This window comes from Camelus dromedarius, chromosome 5, assembly GCF_036321535.1.
Source record: "Camelus dromedarius isolate mCamDro1 chromosome 5, mCamDro1.pat, whole genome shotgun sequence".
Taxonomy (NCBI): Eukaryota; Metazoa; Chordata; class Mammalia; order Artiodactyla; family Camelidae; genus Camelus; species Camelus dromedarius.
In genome coordinates this window covers 80,337,703-80,359,853 of record NC_087440.1, presented here as the reverse complement: position 1 = coordinate 80,359,853, position 22,151 = coordinate 80,337,703, and the positions used below count along the sequence as shown (strand labels likewise).

Genomic DNA, 22,151 nt, shown 5'->3' with positions numbered 1-22,151 from the left:
CAGAGATATTACCCAAAGTGGTTAAATCACAATGAGTTATCTTGGCTGATCTTGATCTTCGTCTTCTGGCTGATCTTGGGGTCCAGAATTCCAGGGCGGGGCACCCCATGGAGCTATGTCCCTGCTTTCAAGTGGCTGAAGCCAGCTAACCCTGACCCCGAAGAGTGGCAGTTTAGCTGAATCAAGAGAAATCAACTATGGCTAATTTAACAAAAAAGAAAAAAAAAAAAAATTTAAAGGCTATTGTATAGTTACCAAATCCCTGAGATGGTTGGAGACCTAGACTTGGAAGGCACCCAGCCAAGAGCAGTGACCCAAAGCACGTCACAGAACTGGTCCTGGAAGAAGCCACTGTTGTGTCTGCCTGCCAGACAACAGCCGCCCTGCTGATCCCATTGATTCTGGGCCCTGCTGCCACTGGATCCACCCTGGTAACTGCCCCTGAAAACAGGATGTAATACCACCACTGGGGCCATGAGTCCCAGAGTGGATTCACACAGTCCACACCTCTTTATGTAACACCAGTAGTGTGTCCACTGCTGCCTGCCCCCTCCCCCTGACCCCACTCCCATGGAAGCTCCCATCTGGTGCTAGTCAACTCCACCTTGATCAGGGCCAAGATTCTTCCATCACATCTCTACCCAACTTAGTGTCCAAGTCGCTCAGTCTTTGTTGAAGAGACTTAAGAGGATCCAGGACTCATGGGAGGTGGGCTGTGCACAGGTGGTGAAGCAGTTAGCGCCCACCCCCGAGGAGAGCTCTGTATGGAATTGCTTCCTCTCTGACCCTGGTTCTGCACACTGGGGGTTCTGCTTGGAAGACCTAGGAAGGCTCAGTCCCTTCCACACTTCCTTCCTCCCCAGGCCGAGCAGCGCTTCTGCCCTCTTTCTCCATCCCTAGCCAAGTCTTACCTAGTTTCTGGGAGAGGAAGAAGAGGTCTGTAAGATGCCCCTGAGAATCTTCACCTCTCACTTAGGAATGCCCTTTGGAATACCAGAGAGAGAAAAGCGGGGGAGGAAAACACAGAAAACCTTCAGATGAACACTTCATGATCGGCTCCACCACATCTACTCACTAGTGCCTGGTTCAAAGTCTGACTTACGTCTGTCTCTCTGGTTGGGGGAGCGTGGGTGGCATGCTTCTGCTTTTGCAGTGGGGAGACTGAGAAAGTGAGTAGCTGGCGTTCTTTAACTTCTGGATGGGAGGAGGCCTCTATCTTTCACCAAACCAAAGAAGGGGGTCTGGATGATGGGCGGACCAAAAGGAATGACCAGTGTCCTCTAAGGGGCCATGTATGGAGATGTCATTTGCTCGATTCCATCACAACATGATAATAGGGTAGTCCGTTGGCCTTCAACAACATCATGATGGTCATGAACAGCACACTCCAGGCTGAGTGTCACCAGGGTCAGTCCAGTTCCATTTTCTAGGCATTTTTGAACATAAGGAGAACATCAGGAGGCCTGGATGTCTTTTTATTTGACTGTCTTCGGGGTCTCCATTTTTGATCCTCTGTGGAGAACTGTTTAAATAAGAGCGTGCACCTTTCTGCTAAACACTTTGCGGGATCGAAGTCACCTAAAACTGTAAAGAGAATGCTTTTCTAAAGAAAATATTATCTGCAGTGACACAACCCCTACCTAAGCGTTTACTACTTTATCTTATGGAGCACTTGATGTCCACATCTGTCATTTGCATAGCTAAACAGCAGAGTCATTTCATGAAAGATGAAGGTATACTTTAGTTATTACAGTAAGCTCCATTAAAGGGTTTGTATATAACTTAGTTCTCTTAAAAGGAAAAAAAAAAGTGCCAATTAAGTAACAATGGGGACGTTTATTATGTGTATTCTTTGGTAATCCAAATAGGCTTATGTCTGGTCCTTCTAATCAAATCCACATTCTAATGAAATCCATTTTAATCAAATTAAAGAACAATGCTACTCTTTAATAATCATGGAAGAATGATAGGTGAATAAGCATAGCTGAATTATGGAATTATTATATTTGCCCATAATGTACACACATTTGGAACCTGGAACATCTTTGAGGCATTTGTGTAAAACTTGAGTAAGATACAAAGAGAACAAATCTATCAGGATGTCAAGATGCCCACCTCGGATGACTCTGCCATGAGGCTGTCAATGAAAACTTTGTCAGTAGCAGAAACCAACCAATATACATAAAGCCTGAATTCATTAGCACCTCCTTGGGTTGTTTCTCTCTAGCACCAGTCTCCTGTCTTGAATCATTTGCAATAGCTCCCTTGACTATAATGGGTGAATTGTGAGGTATGGGCAACATATATGGGAGAACAGGATGAGCAAACAGTGTCATCAGGTCTCCCTGTTACTCTCTCACTCGGTGGGTTCTTTCCCCATCATAGCACTTCTTTCAGGCTGGGATGATGTATTTGCTTGGGTGATTGTTTCATGTTTGTCTTGCCCCCTCTAGCTCTGTGAGGCTGGGGACCATTCTGTTTTGCTTACCAATGAATTTAGTTCTGTAACTGATGGAGAATAATTCTTGATAAATATTTATTGAATGAAAGAATAGAAAAGTTATAGGATTCGACTTCATTCACAGCTTGGCAAATATTCTACTAAAGAAAATTTCTTAGTTCTGAATGTTTCTGTCAAGTTCCCTCAATGCAGGGCTTCCCAGTTTAAGATTTATTTCTGGGTGACTTTCTGTGAGGCTGTGTTCTAAAATTCAGTGGCTTTTAACATTTGAAGATAGTGCTCTATTAGAATGCAAAGCACTCAAAATTCAACCGGTTAATTCATTCAACACATAATTATTAAGAACCTGTTACATATCAGGAGATGTTCTAGTTGCAAAGGACCCAGCAGTTACAAGGAGAGACAGGAAAAGTTCCTTTTTCACATGCGTACACAAAAGTCTAGTTGGCTGGGGCAGGGTCGGAAATCTGAGCCTTTGGCTGAAAACAGTCTTTGTGGCGCTGTCCATGGTGCCCGGCCCTGGTCTGACTATTGAAGGCAAAGTTGTTACTTAATCGCATCCCAGTGATAAAAAAATATCACTTAGTAGAGAAAAAGCTCACAAATGCCTTCTCTCTGGGCTACTTGTATGCAAGGTGGGGGCATCTGAAGGCTTTCTTCTCTCCCATACTTCTTGGGTGCTCTTGGATGCTAGTTCCAGTCAACAGTGACATGGTTAAGAGATGCCAGGAAGGAGGAGAAAGAGGAAAGAGCTTCTTGCTAAACCACAAGTCGGGCAAGTGAGCATTTTGCTTATGTAGTGTGTTAGGTGGCTGCATTGTGACCATTGCTCCCCAATTCCACCCCCACCAAACCTTCCCACTAGCCCCTGTGCAAGGTTCTTGCCTCTTCTAGACAGCTCCAGCCCGAACTGGTCTTCCTTAGCGACCTGCTCAATTACTCATGTTCTTTTAGGAGAGCACTCTCAGCAGGAGGCCCAGTGTAATCTCACTCTTTCTTTTCTGTTTTTGTTACATGTGTTCCTTCCTGGTGAGGGGCCACAATCTAAAGAAGGGAATTCACCTCAATTCCATTGAGGAGAACTTGCCCCACAGTACATGGTTTGACTTCTTTCTCTCTTCCATAATGGGATAATTATTGAGCTATTGCTAAATATATGTATATATATTTTAAATCATAGTACCAGGAGGACTGGGGGAGGAGAGTTGAGATGGTTGGGGTCTTTGAAGGAACCAAATAAATAGCATCCTATCTTTCCCACCCAAGGTAGGAACCAACTGAGAAATAAAAGAGATGACACTTTGAAACCTAATATTAGTATGTACCCTCAACACTGGAGAATGTGGCTTATATCTGTGGAAAAATGGGTTTCCTAATACAACCTGAGAATTAGACAGGAGATCACAATGGGTATTTCTTGAGGGCAGCTTGTTCCCAAAAGGAAGAGGAGAGGAAGAGGCTGAGTTCTTGGTTCCTCCATCAGAGTGAGAGGCTGGAGAGAGGCCATGTGTGTTACAGTGTGTGGAGCTCCATGCACAAGGGAAAAAGCATCAGAGGTGGGAAGGAACATTTCTTCTGTGCAGGAGATCTTGTGTCTTGACTATTGTGGACTGCTTGGCCAATGAATCAGGACCTTGAACCCTTGTTAGCCAAGGGAAGGAGAAGACTGAATCTACCTTTCAGCTGTCTGTAGCACTGTTACTGTAGTATAATTACTGCATGCTTGTGTGTTTGATGGTGGAGAGGGCATTTTAGGGTAGAAACATTGTTCACTTTGCTGCTGAAATCTGGGGAAATAAGTTTAGGTATTTGGATAGGTGGGCAGCTGGGTGTGGCATCTGTAAGGTTTGCCAGGAGTTATTCTGTGATGCCGCTCATCAGGAGGTGTCCCCATCCTCCTCTCCTTTCCATGGGCCTGCCTTTCATACCTCAACTAAAGAGAGGGACCTTTCTTCAGCCAGGGTTACAGTTGGGTATTTCCTTTATTGGTGTGATCTGGAACATGGTTTCTGAATGCTTAGCTAACAAAGATCCAAAGATCACAGGTGGCACACTTTTGTATTCCACATATGATAGCTGCAAGAATATTCCTTTCTTCTCTACCAAGTGATTTTTTTTTTTTATCACTGGGATGCCATTAAGTAACAACTTTGCCTTCAATAGTCAGACCAGGGCTGGGCACCATGGACAGCGCCACAAAGACTGTTTTCAGCCAAAGGCTCAGATTTCCCACCCTGCACCAGCCAACTATAGACTTTTGTGTATGTATGTGAAGAAGGAACTTTTCCCGTCTCTCCTTTTAACTGCTGGGTCCTTTGCAACTAGAACATCTCCTGATATGTAACAGGTTCTTAATAATTATGTGTTGAATGAATTAACTGGTTGAATTTTGAGTGCTTTGCATTCTAATAGAGCACTATCTTCAAATGTTAAAAGCCACTGAATTTTAGAACAGAAAACTTTCAAAGATTTTAATTAGGGTGTTCCCAGAGTGAAACAGCTGAGAATTTTTATTCTTTCTAGATTTTAATTTTTCTCCATCCCAGGTGCACCTATATTGCCATTTCAGCGATAAAAAACAATTTAATTGTACATACCAAGAGCTTTTTCAAAAACTTTGCATGGTGATACCAGCAAAGTACTGACCCAGCCAATAATCTGTTGGATGCAGTTGGATGGCTCAGACTCAGATGCTAGATATAACTCTTTTTTTTTTTTTTTTTTTTTTTGGTCTAGGGACTATCCATTTGTGTATTCAGCTTTTGAGTATGACATTTTCAGTAGGCTCCGTGGAGATTTCACTGCACGATTCTCACTAATCTGTGTTTACAGTATCTCTGCCATGGAGATTAAAGGCAAATGGTGTTTAAAAACTCTCTTCACAGTTTACAGAATTGTTGGTACTACATGGCTCTTTGTTGTGATATTGAGACCATTAGTTAGAACGGGACTTTTTCAAAAGAAATCTTTGCAGAAAACATAATAATATCAGAAAATAAAGTCAGTTCTTTTGTGAGGCAGTTCCTATTATCTTTCCATTTTGAGAAATCACTCTCAGTTCAATTGTATTACCATGGTGATGAGTTCGCATTTCAACAAAACAAAACCGAACCATAAACTAGAGCCCTGCCTGTCGAGCTCCCATCCTAGGATTTTTATTGCAGTATCTTTGTTATTGAATAAAATCTCCAACATCCTGGCTGAAAACCACAACAAATAAACAGTTTCTCAGCCAGACACAACAATCTGGATTGCTAACCTCAGAATTCTAAGAAATCACACAAAAGTAAAAAGAAGAACAGTTACTAGAGAGGGGTAAATATCAAAAAAGAAATAGCCCATAAATGAATAGGAATGTATTTGCTCTCTAAAAATAAGATTGTGGAAGTAACCAAAAACGGGCTGGGCATTATGCTTAATGAGAACTGGATGTGTGGCTTAGCTCTCTGAGGTCGGAAAGAAATAAACACTTCCAGAATTGTCAGCACATACGTCCCCCTCTGGAAGGAGAGCTCTTAGAGCTGCCCCCCCCGCCCCCCACCTCCTGTTTAGGAAGCTTATTTTGCTCTTTGGAAGAATTGCACATATAATTTTGACAACTAAATGAACTCTACAGGAGGTGGGTTTTGAGTTCCTCAAAAATTCCTGCAGATAGTGCCAATCGGACGTGGGAAATAGTTTTGCATAATGCCATTTGCATAAGGAGAAGGAACACATCATCTAATCAACAAAGTGTGAAAACAAGATTTGGACAGATATACACAACTATTCTCTCACTTCTGCCCAAATATTGTATCAAACTATCTCTTCCCAGATAGCAATTTTGTTAGCCTAAGAACTCATTAGCTCTGTCAGATCTGGGCGCTCACAAAGCTTTTTGCTAGCTGCTCTGCTTACTGGTAAATAAGCAATGGGATTTTGCCTAGCAACCCCACCATGGAAACACAGCTTGACTCTGTAAGTGGTGGGGGAGGTGGTGGTGATAGTTGGCGGGAAGGGAGGGGGTGGGGGGGCTGGGGGTGGTAAGAAACACAAGGTCCGTGCCTCTCAGGGTCCCTCTGCAGCTGGTTCCTGATACTGCAAACATTATCTGCAATTCTTGGCAGTTTCAGAAGAATGATGAAAAACTAGGGGGAAATTAATTGAAAGGCAGATAAGAAAGGTTCCAAGATTGTGAGCTGAGACTGTCTGAGAGCTCAATCCAGAATCAGCACCAAAGAACCAAGGGAGAATGAAGATTTTTTTTTTTATTAAAAAGGAGGTAATTATATGAGGTAATGTATCCAGGAAGGGACAACCAGCAGTGACCACCTGAAGCTAAACAAAGGTTATCTTAAGCCAAATGTGAGGGAACATTCCCCAATAGCAAAAGGCAGCATTGAATCTGGGACTGTCCACATCTAAGGAAAGATTCGAACTTTTACATCAGTAACAATCCTTGAGCACTTAGCAGGCACTGTGCTAAGTTTGTACACACTTATTTAATCTTCCAAACAATCTTATGAGGTGCGTTCTTTTATTCTTCATTTTTAGAGGAAGGAACCAATGCACAGAGAAATTGAGAAACTTGCCTGAGGTCACTCAGCCATTTAGCAGCGGGGAAGGGATGTGACTCAGGCAGCCTGCCCCTAGACTCCAAGTCCTTAAACACCAGTTTACAGTAGTGGTGAATGGTTGCAGATCTGATGGGGATGAAAAGCCCAAAGATCACTGGATGATGTGTATGATAGTTCGTGGTTCCATCTTGAAAGCTACAGTTTAAAATGTTCATTATTTTTAAAGCATCCAGAGGGCAGAAAAAAATGGGTCTCTGGAATAACAGACATTGCCAAAACTTTATGCCCATACCTCTTCCTTTTATAGTGATGTATGGGTATACACAATTTCACCCCCCCCCCCACACAGACACACAGACATACACACATGCAAGACCCTTGATTTCTTAAGTCCCTAAAATACCCCATGATTAAATTCTCCATGCGTTTTTTGAGCATCACCCTAGAATGTCTGGAGGGAGCAGCCCAGGGACACGCTGGTTGATTTGGGCAGTGAACAGTGGTGAAATGTCTACCTTGCGGATAAACTCTCTAGCAGATAATGCAATTAAGACTCCACAATCTAGCCTTTGTTACACACCTCGCTCTCCGCTACCAAACAAATGCCGTCCGGGGCCATCTTCCCTTCTGCCCACCTCCTGGAGCCCGGGAATCTCTCCAGCTTCCTACCTACTTGCTGCTCTCCTTTGCCAACCTCAACCTCATTTGGATTACAACTGCATTCGCATCCTAATTTATGACTTAACAAATGTCTCACAAACATTTAATTCACTTTAATTTCATTATGCCTTTGAGAAGGATGATTTATAGAGGGGGGAGATAATCTGCCCATTGCCAGCAATTAGATTAGGTTAATAATCTGTGGTAAAATCTCCTTTTGCGCTTTGGGTTTTTGCTCATGTCTACAAACAAAACTAGGCTAGTAATAACTAAGTTCCTGGATTCTCAGGGGGACTTCGACTGCCCCCTCGAAGTCTTATACTAGCCAATGTAGAAATCCATGAAATGGGTAAAACCTTCCTTACGGTTCTCAGGTAATATATCTTGTCACAGTACTTTCGTTTGTGGAAAAAATGGTATTTCCACATTCAGTTTCAAAAATATCAATAAATTATCTTTTATTAGGTGGCTTTTCTGAGGAGATGGGGAGGGGACTGTATAAAAGCATGGATCAATTAATTTTTTCCTGTTTCCACTCTACATACCCCTCTTAGGAGTTACAGGGTACTTGACTCCTTTTTATAAAGGATTGTATTTCTTTAGCTTTTCCCATGAATATTTAGGGAATGTATTGATCCAGGAACTCGAGTGTAAATAGTGCTGATTTAGATTTGTGCAAACAAGTGTTCTCCACTACGGCTATTCTTCGTCATTAACTGCCCACTCCCAGCTGCCGTATTGAACATACGGACTCAGGACCCCAGTTAGGTGGGATTGATGGTTTTGAGGCATGACTACAGAGGGGAGCAGCCTTTCTCCCCATTCCCCAGCTCTCTTGCCCCTTGGCATTTTCCAGGGAAGAGGCGGCACTGATGTTTGTCTCCACAACTTGGGGAGGAAGAGGAAGATGGGAGGAAAGGAAACAGAACCATAATCAACCTTTCTATCTCAGAGACCTAGTCCTTTCCTTGGCTAGCGTTTCCTGGTTAAGCCAAGTGGCTGATCTTTGAAGCATCTCTCTTGACCATTTTTTTTTCCTGGGATACCTGGCTGAGATGTCCCTGCTATGGTAAAAGCTTAGGAATTCCTGCACAGTGACAAGATCTCCCAGTGAAAAGTTTTTATTCGCAGTCTCCTTTCCCAGAGGAGGTTAGTCTGGTTTCCTTCATTAGGGGAGAACTCTGGCAGCTTTCAACTGGTGAATTGTTAACTTGAAAACTGGTTCCCATCCTTGCGCGCTGGACCGACAGTTAATCACATCAGAATTCTCATCTTGGCTCTGCTCCTAATTAGCAGCATTTTATGCAAATTCCTCACCCCTTTTGGCTTGTTTTTGCATCTGTAAAATGAGTGCATGAATGCAGAGTTCTCTCTGTTTTGGGAGGTTCTCTACCCTCTAATTCACCAGAAGGCAATGACTAGAAAATAGATCATGTGGGAAGGATTTCTCATGTCTATTGCCCTAAATGTGCACTTTTGCAGAAACTCTGGGCAATGTACAGAGGTCCAGGCACTCAGGTGTTAAACATGTATTTATGATAGTATATGGTTTTCGTGGGCTTATGGTGCTAGGGTCCCCTGATGACAGTCTCCAATGGCAAATCTAGGAGTGTTGAGAAGACCTTAAAGGATTACTCAGTTTAGAGGCAATGCCAATGTTGTCTTGGGTGCATTCAAGGGGACACCCAGTGTGCCTCCAGGCTACCTCTGGACTCTGTGGACATGATTCTCTTGCCCCAGTATCACTGTGATTCCCATTCTAAATGCATTTTCATCTCTTTACTACTTAACTACTTGACTCCTTCAGAAGCTGACATGAGATGAAGTCCTTACTACCCATTTTAGACAGTGACCTTGTCACTCAACTTGGACTCCTGTCCCGTCCCTTATTGGAAATATGGCTAACAAACATGATGACCATGGTACCGGCTCAAACACGTGTGTTTTTAAGAGAAAAGTGTGTTATAAATGCGCAACCTCAGCAGCGGGCAGGAGGGTGAAGAATCACAGAGATACTTGGCTGGAGTCTGTCAAAAAGGAGGATGGGGTGGCTGCATCTTTCTTTTCACCCAAAGCTTCTGGCTTGCCTCGGGAGCCTTATTTTTCCAGCACATTCCCTTTGACACAAGGGAAACTGGGTGCAAATCCACCACCACCACTGTGGAAAGAACCCCAAACCTTTGCCCTCCCAGTGGAGGGTCAGTGGCGCCCCACAAGAAACGGCAGCAAGCCCTTCTTGGGAAATAGTTATGTTTGCACGAGCTAGGAAGTTACAATCGGCATCTGGGCTGTGGTCAGGGAACCACGCAAAGGATATTCAAGACATGAGCTAAGTGGGGTTTCTTGACCTGGGATCCATGCACCCCCAGGCTTCCTAGGACCTGAGGACCACCTCGACCACTCCGTATGTGCATTTTTCTAGGAGAGGGTCCACAGCTTTCATCAGATTTTCACAAAGCTGCCCATGACCAAAAGCAAGGTGGAAAGCCACTGCCCTGCTTTCCCTACCGCTGTCTTCCGAATCCAGGGTGACGGAGCTAACTTGCCTGTCTTTCCCCTTTGCTGTTCTTCAGAAAAAGCAAGTGAGTCAGACCAAGATCCGGGTCATCTCAACCATCCTGTTCATCTTGGCCGGCTGTGTTGTGTTTGTGACGATCCCCGCCGTCATTTTCAAATACATCGAAGGGTGGACGGCTCTGGAGTCCATTTACTTTGTGGTGGTCACTCTCACCACGGTTGGCTTTGGTGACTTTGTGGCAGGTAAGCACCCTGGGCACCCCAGTCGCTGGGGCCCTGGTGGGGAAAATATTCTGTTGGCAGTGCTTTTTGAAACCACGAGGGAAGATGTGGGAGAGGCAACTGAAAACGGCTCAGCGTCTCGGCTGCTGTGCGCAGGCTTGTTCCAAACCTGTGGTCCTAGGCGATGTAAACAGCATCAGACTGATGCCTCGAGCGGAAGCCGGCCTCTCCCTCCCCAGGATGCAGATTGCTTATCATCATATGAATTATGCATGAGTGAAATGAATTTCTCATTGGAGTTTGGACTTCTGAGTTGTATTAAGACTCCTTGAATCAATTGATAAAAGCTATATCAGCAAGTGGCAAATAGGAAACTCTGGAGGGATTGGCACAGAGTGTAGCCTGCAGTGACCTGCAGACTGAGCTACCTTATGCTAAGGTGAGCGCCACTGTCCCCGCAGACGTTGTCCTGAGCATGTCCCAGGGCAAGACTTAAGGCTCAGGTGACTACTAGGAGCTGAGAACTGCCCCAAGGGAATGTGATACCACAGTGGGTTCTGCGTGAATGTGCACAGAAGCAATGGCCTTCATTGTAAAAATAAATGCCAATGCGCTGTGCTTAAGGAAGAAAAGAAAACCACCATCAAATTCATCTAGGAACAGGAAGCTTGAAAATTGAAATGAGATCCGGCTTCTTAGATGCAGCGCTTTCCCAGGGTGTGGTAGGAAGGCAGGACTAGAAGGAGGAGGCCATCCTTCCCTTTCCTAATGGAGTAATTCTAGGTGGTCAGACAGTTGATCGTTTTCTACTCCAAGAAGTGAACGCTCTGATGAAGCAGCTCTATCGTAACTTACACATTTATGGAGGGCAGGGATCTCCTCTCCTCGAATGTGGAAAACAGCAAATTCTGGAGAGGAGGTTGAAGGCTGGCCAACAGGCGAGTGGGCGTCGCCACGTTAATTCTGTGATCCAGAGAACTGGCAGGGTGGTTTTGTAGCTATTCCAACTGGGAAGATGAAGACTGAAGTCTAGTTTGCAGAAATAGCAGTTTTAATTTTTCCTTCCTTTTCATTGGCTAAGGATCAACAATTGCAAAGTCAAAGTGATTAAAAATTGTTTACAAAGAGCCTGAGGAAGGCGTGGGCCCCCACCCGTCTCTCCTTGTGCACAGTGCTCATCCACTGCGCTGCATCTCAGCTTGGGCAAGTGGTCCCTGGGTGCCATTTGATTAGAGGCCTGAAGCTCTGGAAAGAAGCCACATGGAGAAATGAAGGGAGTAAGGGGAAAGACTGTCCGGTTAATTCCTTTGCATCATCCGTAGCTGCCCTGTGGGAACACTCAGCTGAGGTTCCAATCCCAGGTATATACAGGTAACGGCATCTGGACTTTAGAGCTGTTCCACCACCATCGTTAAGTTCCCCCAGAGTGTAATTTGCACTCTGTTGTGCGGTGGAGCCCTCCGTGCTAACACTGGGCTGTCTAGAGGACTGTCTGCTGGAGGGCACTTGCAGGAGTCCCGCTCTCTCACCAGTCACTCAGTTCAATCTGTTAATCTGTTAATCTGGGACACAAATAGCACAACCTTCGGAATGTGGGAGTTAAAAAATCATGTAAGATTTAAATTTATTATTTATTCTTATTGGCCATCAGGGACTGTGAGCCACCATACATGTAGCTCACACCAGCACTCGACCTTATGCTTCCTTAACTGGTCACGGTGCGACCTCCGCAGTCACAGGCAGGGCACTGCTTTAACTCCCTTACTTACCGCTGACTGCAGAGCCGTGATTTCCTTTGTCCTGACGTCTGCACAGCCCTGGGTCTTTTACAATCCACAGTGCTGACCGCCATTGGACCAGGCCCTGCTAAGTGCCAGTTTCCAGAGCTTACACGGGCCAATCTGAAGAATGCGTGCCTTAGAACGCTGTAAGTGTGTTGCAACCTTTTGGCAATACTCTATGGGAGACAGGGACGGATGCCCATCATTTAAAAAGATCCATTAACCAGAGCTGATGGTTGCTGTGGTTTGACTAGGCATTGGCTCAGAAATATGATCAGAACATCGATCACCATGCAGGATACAGTGCTGGTTTCTTTTGTAGCTGACTCACTTTGAGCCGGTAGCGTTTTGCTACCCTGACTGAGAGCGCAGAGTTCTGAATTCCAGGCCAGCAGCTGAGAAGGGAACAGGCAGAAGGGTGGTTACTGGCTTGCTCGCTAGCGCCCCCTAGTGACAACCTTTTTTGGGCAATGCTGACTCATTAAGGTAAATACTTAACTTTTAGCGAGCTCCAAGGAGAAAGCTGCAGAGTTCTCTGGCCTAGTGCAGAGAGGAAATTAACCTCAAAAACTGCATAACTTTGCAGGAACTCCGACAGTATCCTAGAGCAGGCGGAGGGGGAGGGCTGCCCGAAAGGGGAAAACCAGGCAGCTAAACCAAACCGAGGGGGTGCGTGCCACAGAGCCCTTTAGCAAAGTTTGAAACTCTAATTCTAAGAAGTGGTGGTAGCAAGGGAGACCTTGTGGGCTGCACTGCAAAGTTAGTTCGGTCACTTTGAGAAGAGCCACAAGCCACAGTGCCTGGCCAGCTGCCTTTGGGAGGTATTACAGATGCCATCAGAGCTCAGTCTGGATTCAGATGAGGTTACAACCATGACCTAGCGGGAAAACTCCATGCTCACTCACCATGAAGCACCATAATTACTCATCCCCGGCCAATGTCGCTTGTCTTAGAGATGGCCACTGGCCTGCTTCCCTGGGCGACACCTCACAGAGTGAGAACAAGGCTGACATTAGCTTTTTCATGGCGCTTCCTCACTTCTTTAGGACGGGGGGCTGGGCTTGGAATCTGTTTTGCATGGCTCCCTTTGGCAGTGCCTATAGGAGGGCTAGAATAAGAAGGCTAATTACTTGGAATAAATGACTGATCCATTCAGTGGAACAGCTAGTCAATGCAATCAGGCAACTAGCCAATTGGTCTGATGGATTTTTACTGTAATCTCAATTCATAAAATAAAAGGCTTGGAAGCTGGCCTTGAAGGCCCCTTTTCGTTCTAGCACAGTGATTCTAATTACTCAGTCTAATTGACCCCTTGGAGTAGCATCATGTAAACACCATCCCTCAGTTAACGTTAAATCACCATTGCTTGGGTCAAAGTCACAGAAATACCATTAAGTCTAATTTTACTCCCACACATCTCGCCATCTCTTGGTAAATGCATGTGTGCTTAAGGAGGAAATGGTTCCAAGAGTTCCAAACCATTTGGGATTACTTAATGATATTTTATGTTTATTAAATTTAAGGCAGTTTAAGAAAAAATTGACAACTTGGCCCGATTTGTTGTCCCTCTAATTCAAGTCATTCACTGTCCAGCTCAAGTTTAAAGTAGGTGGATCAAGTTGGCCTCTGACATCCTTTTGTTCCAAGTGTTAACGGTTTAGTGGTCAAGATTCAAAGGAAGTTAAGCCACAGGTCAGGCTCCTTTAGGGAAGAAGGGACACGTCTTTTCCTTGCCCTTTCAGCCATGTCACATCTTGTATACAGCAGGGCCTAGTAGCTGTGTGTTCTGGTGATGGGGCGACATCTCTGCTGCACGGACTGGGACATGTTTGCTCTGGAAAGACCACATGCTAGATCCTGGTTAAAGTAACGTTTGGTTGTTTTCAGGGGGAAACGCTGGCATCAATTACCGGGAGTGGTATAAGCCCCTAGTGTGGTTTTGGATCCTTGTTGGCCTTGCCTACTTTGCAGCTGTCCTCAGTATGATCGGAGATTGGCTACGGGTTCTGTCCAAAAAGACAAAAGAAGAGGTAGGCTTCCTTCCAGATTCTATGAATGTTCCTGAGATCAGATTAGCTCGTGTCAAGAATTATGTGTCTCTATTCTATGGGCTGGACTGTTTTCTACTACACGGAGGGCTCGTAGGTTTCCTTGTTTTGAATTCTTGAATCAGTTTAAACCCCAAGGTAAATGGAATAGCAGTTATTTCTGGATCCCTTTTTTGGCAGGTGAGAAAATCTGGTGACTCACCAGCCCACAGATCCTGGAAGGACTAGTAAACAACAACTTATCTTTAAAAATGAAAAAAAAGAAAAAAACAAAACAAAACACCAGACATAGTCAGCAGAGGTGGATTACAGTTGAGGGAGGTGTGCAGTTGCCCCTGATCAGCAAGTATGTCAACTTTTTCTCAGTTCTGTATGATACTGAAGTCACTGAGCCATGGCCAGCCATGGGGAAGTGAACTCAAGGGGTCCCTTACACTTATGTCCCCTGAGGGTTGTCAGATTCGTAGAAACAAATACAGCTCTGTGGCCAGGGGCACACAGACCCTACTCCCTCATATAAATGTGCATGGAAACCTACCCAGAGGCAAGAGAAGGAACTCATAAGGAGGAAGGGTAGAGTTTTTTTTTTCTTTTAAATGAAAAAAAAAATGCCCAAGTTGTTCTTCTGGGAACAGATGAAAAGAGGTAAGAAAGGAGGAGGGCAAGGTAAAGGGAAAGAAAGTGCTAAAGAAAGGAAAGGAGATAAAACCCAAAGAAACAGAAAGAGGGACAGCCTCTTTAAGGGTGACTGTTCCCATCCCAGAATATGGTCATTCTGTGTGGAAGCCCCTGGGAGAGTGTTGTGAAACGGAGACATCTCCCTTATCATACTTGGGCCCAATGGCTTAATTTTTCTGGCTTGCACAAACAGTATCAGTGCAGTCTCCAGTCTGATTCCCCAGACAGCTGACCTGCCGGAAATCAGCTATAATGAAAGAGAAAGCAACAACATAAATATTGACATTCCTTAATTCAGAAATCTGAGTCACTCATCTGTACAGGAAAGCATGAGACTTGTACTGTTACCCCTGCTGAGTCAGAGCCCAGAGTCTTGGTACTGATCCTCCTGTGAAGCTTCACTCTAAGGCAGTGTGTTCTGCAGGCTTTGGCAGAGCATGCCCCCTTCCTGCACCCAGACTGGGGAAATTCGGTTACCAGGTGCCCCGGGGGATCTTTGTATAGCAGGAAAGCTGGGTAGCACAAGGCCATAGTGTGGCCCAGGAACGGGGCGACCACCTCTACCAGTTTGCCCAGGACTGACGTGGTACCTAGGACTCAGGACTTTCCCAGGCTAACTGGGCGAAGTTGGTCACGCTACCCAGAGTGAGCTACTTGGAGGGACAAGGAAGGGCATAGGACCTGCTGAGAGCATCTGCTTTGTGCACAGGACCCAGCTCCGTGCATCGTTATCTCATGAAACATGAAAAACTCTGTGAGCCCAGAGTTATGCTGGAGGAACAGGCCAGATAATTTTTAAAAAAGATAGAAACAGCCGGCCCCCACGCCTTCCATCTCCAAATATTGACCTCTCCCTTAGAATGCCATCTGGAGACAGTTCCCGTCTCCAGATCTCAGGCTTCCGTTGGGTTCCCCAGCATGTGCGCCCCCCTGAGCCATTTGAGATGAGTTATCCAGGCAGCAGGAAGGACTGGGGTAGCACCCCGCTCCTCCCGCTGGGTGCTTGCGCCACCAGCAGCACCCGGCCTCCTTCCCCTGGGGGACGCCCGAGGGCTGCGGGCGCTGGGTGGGAGGAGGGCCCCGAGGCGGAGGTGGATTTCTCAGCGCGCGATTGTTGTCCCGTGTCCCCGCCAGGTGGGTGAAATCAAGGCCCACGCGGCGGAGTGGAAGGCCAACGTGACGGCCGAGTTCCGGGAGACGCGGCGGCGGCTCAGCGTGGAGATCCACGACAAGCTGCAGCGCGCGGCCACCCTCCGCAGCATGGAGCGCCGGCGCCTGGGCCTGGACCAGAGGGCCCACTCGCTCGACGTGCTCTCGCCCGAGAAGCGCTCCGTCCTCGCCGCGCTGGACACCGGCCGCTTCAAGGCCTCGTCCCAGGAGAGCATCAACAACCGGCCCAACAACCTGCGCCTGCAGGGCTCGGAGCAGCTGAACAAACACGGGCAGGGGGCGTCCGAGGACAACATCGTCAACAAGTTCGGGTCCACCTCCAGGCTCACCAAGAGGAAAAACAAGGACACCAAGAAGGCCTTGCCCGAGGACGTGCAGAAGATCTACAAGAGCTTCCGGAATTACTCCCTGGACGAGGAGAGGAAGGAGGAGGAGGGGGAGAAGGTGTGCAACTCGGACCACTCCAGCACGGCCCTGTTGACTGACTGCATCCAGCCGCAGGCCGGAGCGGAGGACGGGGTGGTCCCCACGGACACCAAAGACAGGGAGCCAGAGAACAAAGCGTTACTTGAAGACAGAAACTAAGAGGTAAGGACGTTGGACTGCACCCAGCGTTGTGGGTTTTTTTTATATTCACCCTGAGACACGTGCCTTAAACAAGACTTCTCCTTAGTCCGAAGTTACATAGCATCGAAGACTCTGTCTCACTGTGCCATAAACCACTGAGAAAGCTTGCTCTGCCAAAAGGAATTGAAGGACGAGGACTTGCCGCCAGGGCCGCAGGACACCCACGGAGCCTTCGCACGCGTAGGAGGTCACGAGCGCGTCCGAGGCGACGCTGTGCCCCCGGGCAGTGCCGTCCCGCTACGGCGGGTAGCAAAAGGGCAGCTATTCTGTAGACCAGCCGTCTGAAAGGAACACGTGTGTCGTTTAAATGGACCTACCCTTAGCGATATGTGCACACACAGAAGGGGACAGGATTCAGGGGGTGAAGTGGCACCTGTAACTAGGGTTAGAGCGGGCACTTCGGACATGTTCTGAGCTCCAATTTTGATACAAACCGTTCAGCGCGTACCTAGTCTTTCTAAGCTCCAAATCAATGTCCTTGGGACCCGAGAGAGCACCTGGAATGTGTTGGCAGCAGATCAGAGAACACGTATTAAAAGGTGCAATTGCTTTCCTCATTACAGAAGAAAAAAATAAAAAAAATCACAAACACATCACACTGTGGATATTACCTTAACCAATGACTGAAGCCTACCGAATTTTGTCTTTCTCACGGGGGCGGGTAGTCCAAACAAACTTGCAAGCATTGGTGAGAACTCACCCTCAGCCGCTGCATGGTTAAAGGCAAAAATCATGCATTTTCCTCAGTGGGTGCAATGGTGAAAATAAACCGGTTTTGAAATGTTCACGTTCACTTTTCTAGTGGAACTTATGTTACAATTTGTTTTGGTAAGAGGGGGAAAAATACCAAAACTATCATTGCCTTGCATGATGCCGGTGGCTTGCTGTTCTGTCTAGCTGATCCTAAATTTTTATGAAAAATAGGCATCCTGCATGTCTGAGACATACCAAGGAGGACCATGGCATCATTCCATCTCAGGGCTTCTTGTCCCTTTGGGTGTCTTAGGGTAGACATAGTGACCCAAGGTCCAGTCTTACTGTCTGCAAACAAAAGGAAACTTAACCCCTCAACCAACCCTTGTACAGGAAGATTGAATTGTTTTCATTGCTTGCCGCTTAAGTGCCATTATTGCCGTTTTTGAAAAAAAAAAAAAAACTTAAAAGAAGTATTTGAAAGATTTCACTTTCATGTTCGGGTGTTCCTTTATTCTGAAAGCATCACTTCTTTTCCTTGCTCGTTTTTTTATCTCACCCCTGCTAGCCACTAAAATTGGAACCACTGTGATTGTTTCTAGGCAAACAGGTACCAGCACGCGATAGAACATCCAGTGAAGGAGAGTCGGGGGGTGGGGGGAGTGGCAAGTCGTAGGTTTGAAGAGGGAGATTCTAAGTGGATTTTTATCAGAAAGGGAAAAATGTGTCCTAGACCAACCATCCTGTGTGTGCCGCCGTCTTTTCCAGAGTTGGCTGGCCATTGTGCTGGTTCCAACTTAGCTGTTTGGGCCACACACTTCAAGCAGTTGGACCTGGTAACACCAGGAAGTTGCTGGTTTGGAGATGTCACATAACTAATACCACAGAGTGGACTTATCAGGTCGCAGGACCAGCAAAGACTTCCAGAAATCCATAGTGCTTTCCGACTTCCAGGGAAAATTATACCCACCACATCCCTGACTACTGATAGCACGGCAGACCTCTCTTCCTGCCCAGTTTTCAAAAATGCACAGCTCTCCCTTGTCTGGAGCACACACAGCCCCTCTCCATCCCCCATTTTTCCCCCCCGCCAAATTTTAGGCTCTAGTTAAAGTTCTGGCATTACTTTGGGGAAGGAGCCAAGTAAGAATCGAGTTTGCTGAGGTCCTTCCTGTCCAAGGCAGGTTTGGGGGAAGGCCTCCATGGGGCTGGAGCCGTGGCTCACTGGCGACACCCTGTGTCCACACAGTGATACACAGGCACCTGGGAACAGTGCATGTGCAGGGTGGGCGTTGGTTCTCACTGCCATCGTTCCAGCCTGTCAAAGTGTGTTTTAAGAAATTGGTAGGTAAGTGGGACTTTCTTCTTCTGACAAGTTAAAAGCTTCGTGATTAAACTCCCCAAGGATCTCATTCATTTGAGTTTCCACCCTCTGTTACTTGGAACTTTTATAGTAGTGGGCTGAAGTTCTAGACCCTAGAGCCAAGTCTGGCGGAAAGGCTTCCCTATCGTACATCCAGTGGCTTCTGTGGACCAGGCACTAGATGAGGCACTTTACGGCCGTGGGCTCACTGAAGCCTCACAGCGAGACTCCGCAGGAAGGGTTTGCAAACCCATTATGCAGATGATGACACGGAGGCTCAGGGAAGAGCACACAGCAAGAAGGGACTAGAGCTGGTATTCGAAGTCTGTCTGACCAAAGTCTGCTTTCCCCTTTCTATGGTGTCCATGCTGTGCACCTTTGTGAGTGTGAGTGTGTGTGTCTGTGCATGCGTGTGTGTCTTTCTAGTTTCATGGACACAGCATACAGATATGGGAGAAGGTCTTTACTATCAAGAGGGTCTAAGGGCTTTGTGTAAACAGGGCCTAATGGGTTGCGCTTGCAGACGCTTACGGTACATTCTTTTGGTCTCAGTGTTGGGAACGCTGTATGGGGGGCCCCTTCTGTATTGTTAAAAATGCCCTTTGAAAGCACGCTTTTGCACTTTACTTGCTTACCTTGCGGGAACTCGGCGTACAGCTGGAATCAAACAGCTCAAAGCACTAAGCTGCACGCTCTACCAAACAGAACAGGTGTTGGTGTGTGCAAGGCACTGGCCCCAACAAGCCAAGCCACGGTAATGTGGAGAAAGGATCAGCTGGGAGTTCCCGAGTACCGATGGGGCTAAGGCCCTGATATATAAGATCAAAGAAGAGCCCTCCCTTCATGGAGACTGATCCACTGAATATGTGGGCAAAGTGTTTGACAAACTATGATGTTCTCTCCAGAGGAGCAGCTGAGGGGGCCTGAGAGTCTGGACCCCACTTCCTGCGGACGAGCTAAGATTTGAGGGGAGGCTAGTTGTTTTGGAGCTGCTTGAAAGCCCCCTTTGTAAAAGGGGGCCAAATAACACGTAGAATTCACATGGCTAAGGCAGAGCTGCATTAGAGTCAGGACACGCACAGCCCCACCCTTCCAAGCTCCGTTCTCCACCTGCCCCCCATACACCTGCAGAAAATGTTTTGGTTTTGCACACGGGAAGGGCACAGGTGTGGCTTGTCAGTGGGTGGTGTCCATCATTCCTCCTGGTGGATGGGGATTGAATTTTTCCTCCACAGCAGATATGGTGAGAGCCAAGAGACAATTGGGAGAGAATTCAGCTCGATGCCCAGTCTTAACCCAGTAGCGACTCTAGGACGTTATCACTTTTGGGAAAGGGCCTTAATGTGTGCGTAGGTAGAGGTGTCCCTGACCTACAGCTAAGGGGACTGGGACTATTTGTCTGTGCTCTGCAGTCCCAGCCTGTGGTCTTGGGTACCTCAGACCCCTTGCCTGTATCTCTCTGTTACCTCATCGGCACATCAAGGCAGTTGAACACACAGTCGTCAAGGTCCCTTTTAGTTCTGCAGTTTTCTGACCAAACATTCCCTGGTCCATGAGTTAATTAAATTTACTAAGACTATTGATAGCTGGATTTTCAAATACTGACTAATGGGACCCACTTCTTTTAGGTGAAGATGAGAGCTTTGTCTCCTGCCCTTGGGGATTTTTTGTTCTGGGTGACTGATGGAGACCAGATGTATTTGGGAGCCTGGTGTCCAAATTAGGACCATGCCCTGTGTAAACTCACGCTGTTCTCCTTTACAGTGCACTGTCACCTGGAAATCAGGCTATGCGGGCAATTTTTGCATGGTGTCAAGACTATTTAAAGAATTTTAAGTTGTTGCTATTTGGAGTCATTTGTAGTAATGATTCCATTTGATTACTTTATGGATTCATATAATATAGATATTGCTCACTCAGACAGACAGACAGACAGACACACACACACAGAAATGGCTGCTCTGAGTCCTCTGGGGACCATTCTGTGTTGAACGTCTTAGTTGAGTTAGACGTTAACAGAGCACCCCTGCCTCCCTCCGAGATGATATCACTTCCTGGCTGAGTCGACACTGCCCATATATCGGTATGCTTGGTTTTGGGGGCTTAGTGAGAATGTGGCCAGAATTTGGTTAGGGCAGGTTTTAACTCACTATATTGGGTAAGAATGTAGACCCTTCAATATGTACTATGGTTTCTGAACCATAAGAGAAGCATAGGAAAACCAACATGCAGAGACTCCGAAATGAAAAAAAAAAAAGATTTGAAAGATTTAAAAAAGCCAGTATTACATTTCATGTCTCTGCTTCCCGCATCCCGTTAATGTTTCAAGTGGGGGTTATTCTTTCTCACGGTTATGATGCAGTTGTGTGCAAAGACAGTGGCTGTGTGAGCAGGGCGAGCTCTCGGTGGTGGAGTGTGAGAGCTAGTTAGTCATGGCCTTAAAAAATAAAAATGGCAACTTTCTGAAACAAAGGTGACTTTGATTTGACGTTGTGGATGGCTGCGACTTCTGCGTGTGGAGACTTTGGAACAGCAGGCTGATTCCATGGCTGTGAATAAAGTCCCGCCCTCTGTCCTTGCTCGAGGAACCAGCTGCATTGTGCTTCACCAGCCCGCCCACAGTCCATGGAAACCTCTGCCCTCCCCTGGCGGTCCCTGGGTCATGTGACATCAGCACCGTGGCAATGAAGAGAAATGAGGTGTCTCTGATTTGACCGAAAGTGATCGTGTTCACAGGTGCCTAAGAGATTTGGAATCTTTCTGTTCTTGGTCTTAAGCAAAAAATCTCAAATAGTTCCCTGTGCATTAAAAAAAAAAAAATCCTTGAGAGCATTCCCGCTCCATCTCTACAGCAGTCCTGTGCTGCCGAGGATAACTGGGAAGCCTCCCCTTTGCCATCAGGGCGCTGAGTTTGAAGGGAGACGGTGCAGGGGTGCCTAGAAGCGATATGCAAACCGACCCACGTGCCAGCCTCCGGCCCCTTCCCCGTCCCAGAATCCCAGGCAGGGGGCCCTGTGACGACGATAAACCCATGTGTGGAGGTGTTTTACCTATTTTTCTCTCTGTAGGATTTCATGGTGCTTTAAAAAAAAAAAAAGGCATTTTACAGAAAATAATGCGGGGTGGGGGAGGAGGGAACTTCGTAATGTTCTTAGGAAAAGTACAAAAGCAACTTTGCTTGTAACATTTCAGTAGCTGTGCTGCTATTGTCTTTATCTGATGATGTAATTTTTTTTCAATGTTGGAGAAAATTGCAACAAAGACCTTCTGGAAGATCCAGTCCAATGTCTCTCCTGTTTTCTTTTCTTCTGTGGGGCCCAACATGGTTCACAGTGGCTGGGTTGGGAGCTACGCTCAGGACCACAGGTCTTCTGG

The 22,151-nt window shown here is 46.5% G+C and overlaps 1 protein-coding gene across 2 annotated transcripts in view; it reads left to right on the top strand.

The window, feature by feature from the left end:
* The window catches only part of KCNK10 (potassium two pore domain channel subfamily K member 10), a 131,539-nt gene extending 109,703 nt beyond the window's left edge, over positions 1 to 21,836 (top strand). For both annotated transcript variants that reach the window (XM_031454153.2, XM_010989163.3), the window contains exons 5-7: positions 10,251 to 10,437; positions 14,085 to 14,227; positions 16,058 to 21,836. In XM_031454153.2, the coding sequence (XP_031310013.1) occupies positions 10,251 to 10,437; positions 14,085 to 14,227; positions 16,058 to 16,678 (951 nt within the window). In that variant the 3' untranslated portion in view covers positions 16,679 to 21,836. The remainder of the gene's footprint in view (positions 1 to 10,250; positions 10,438 to 14,084; positions 14,228 to 16,057) is intronic.
* Positions 21,837 to 22,151: the final 315 nt, after the last annotated feature.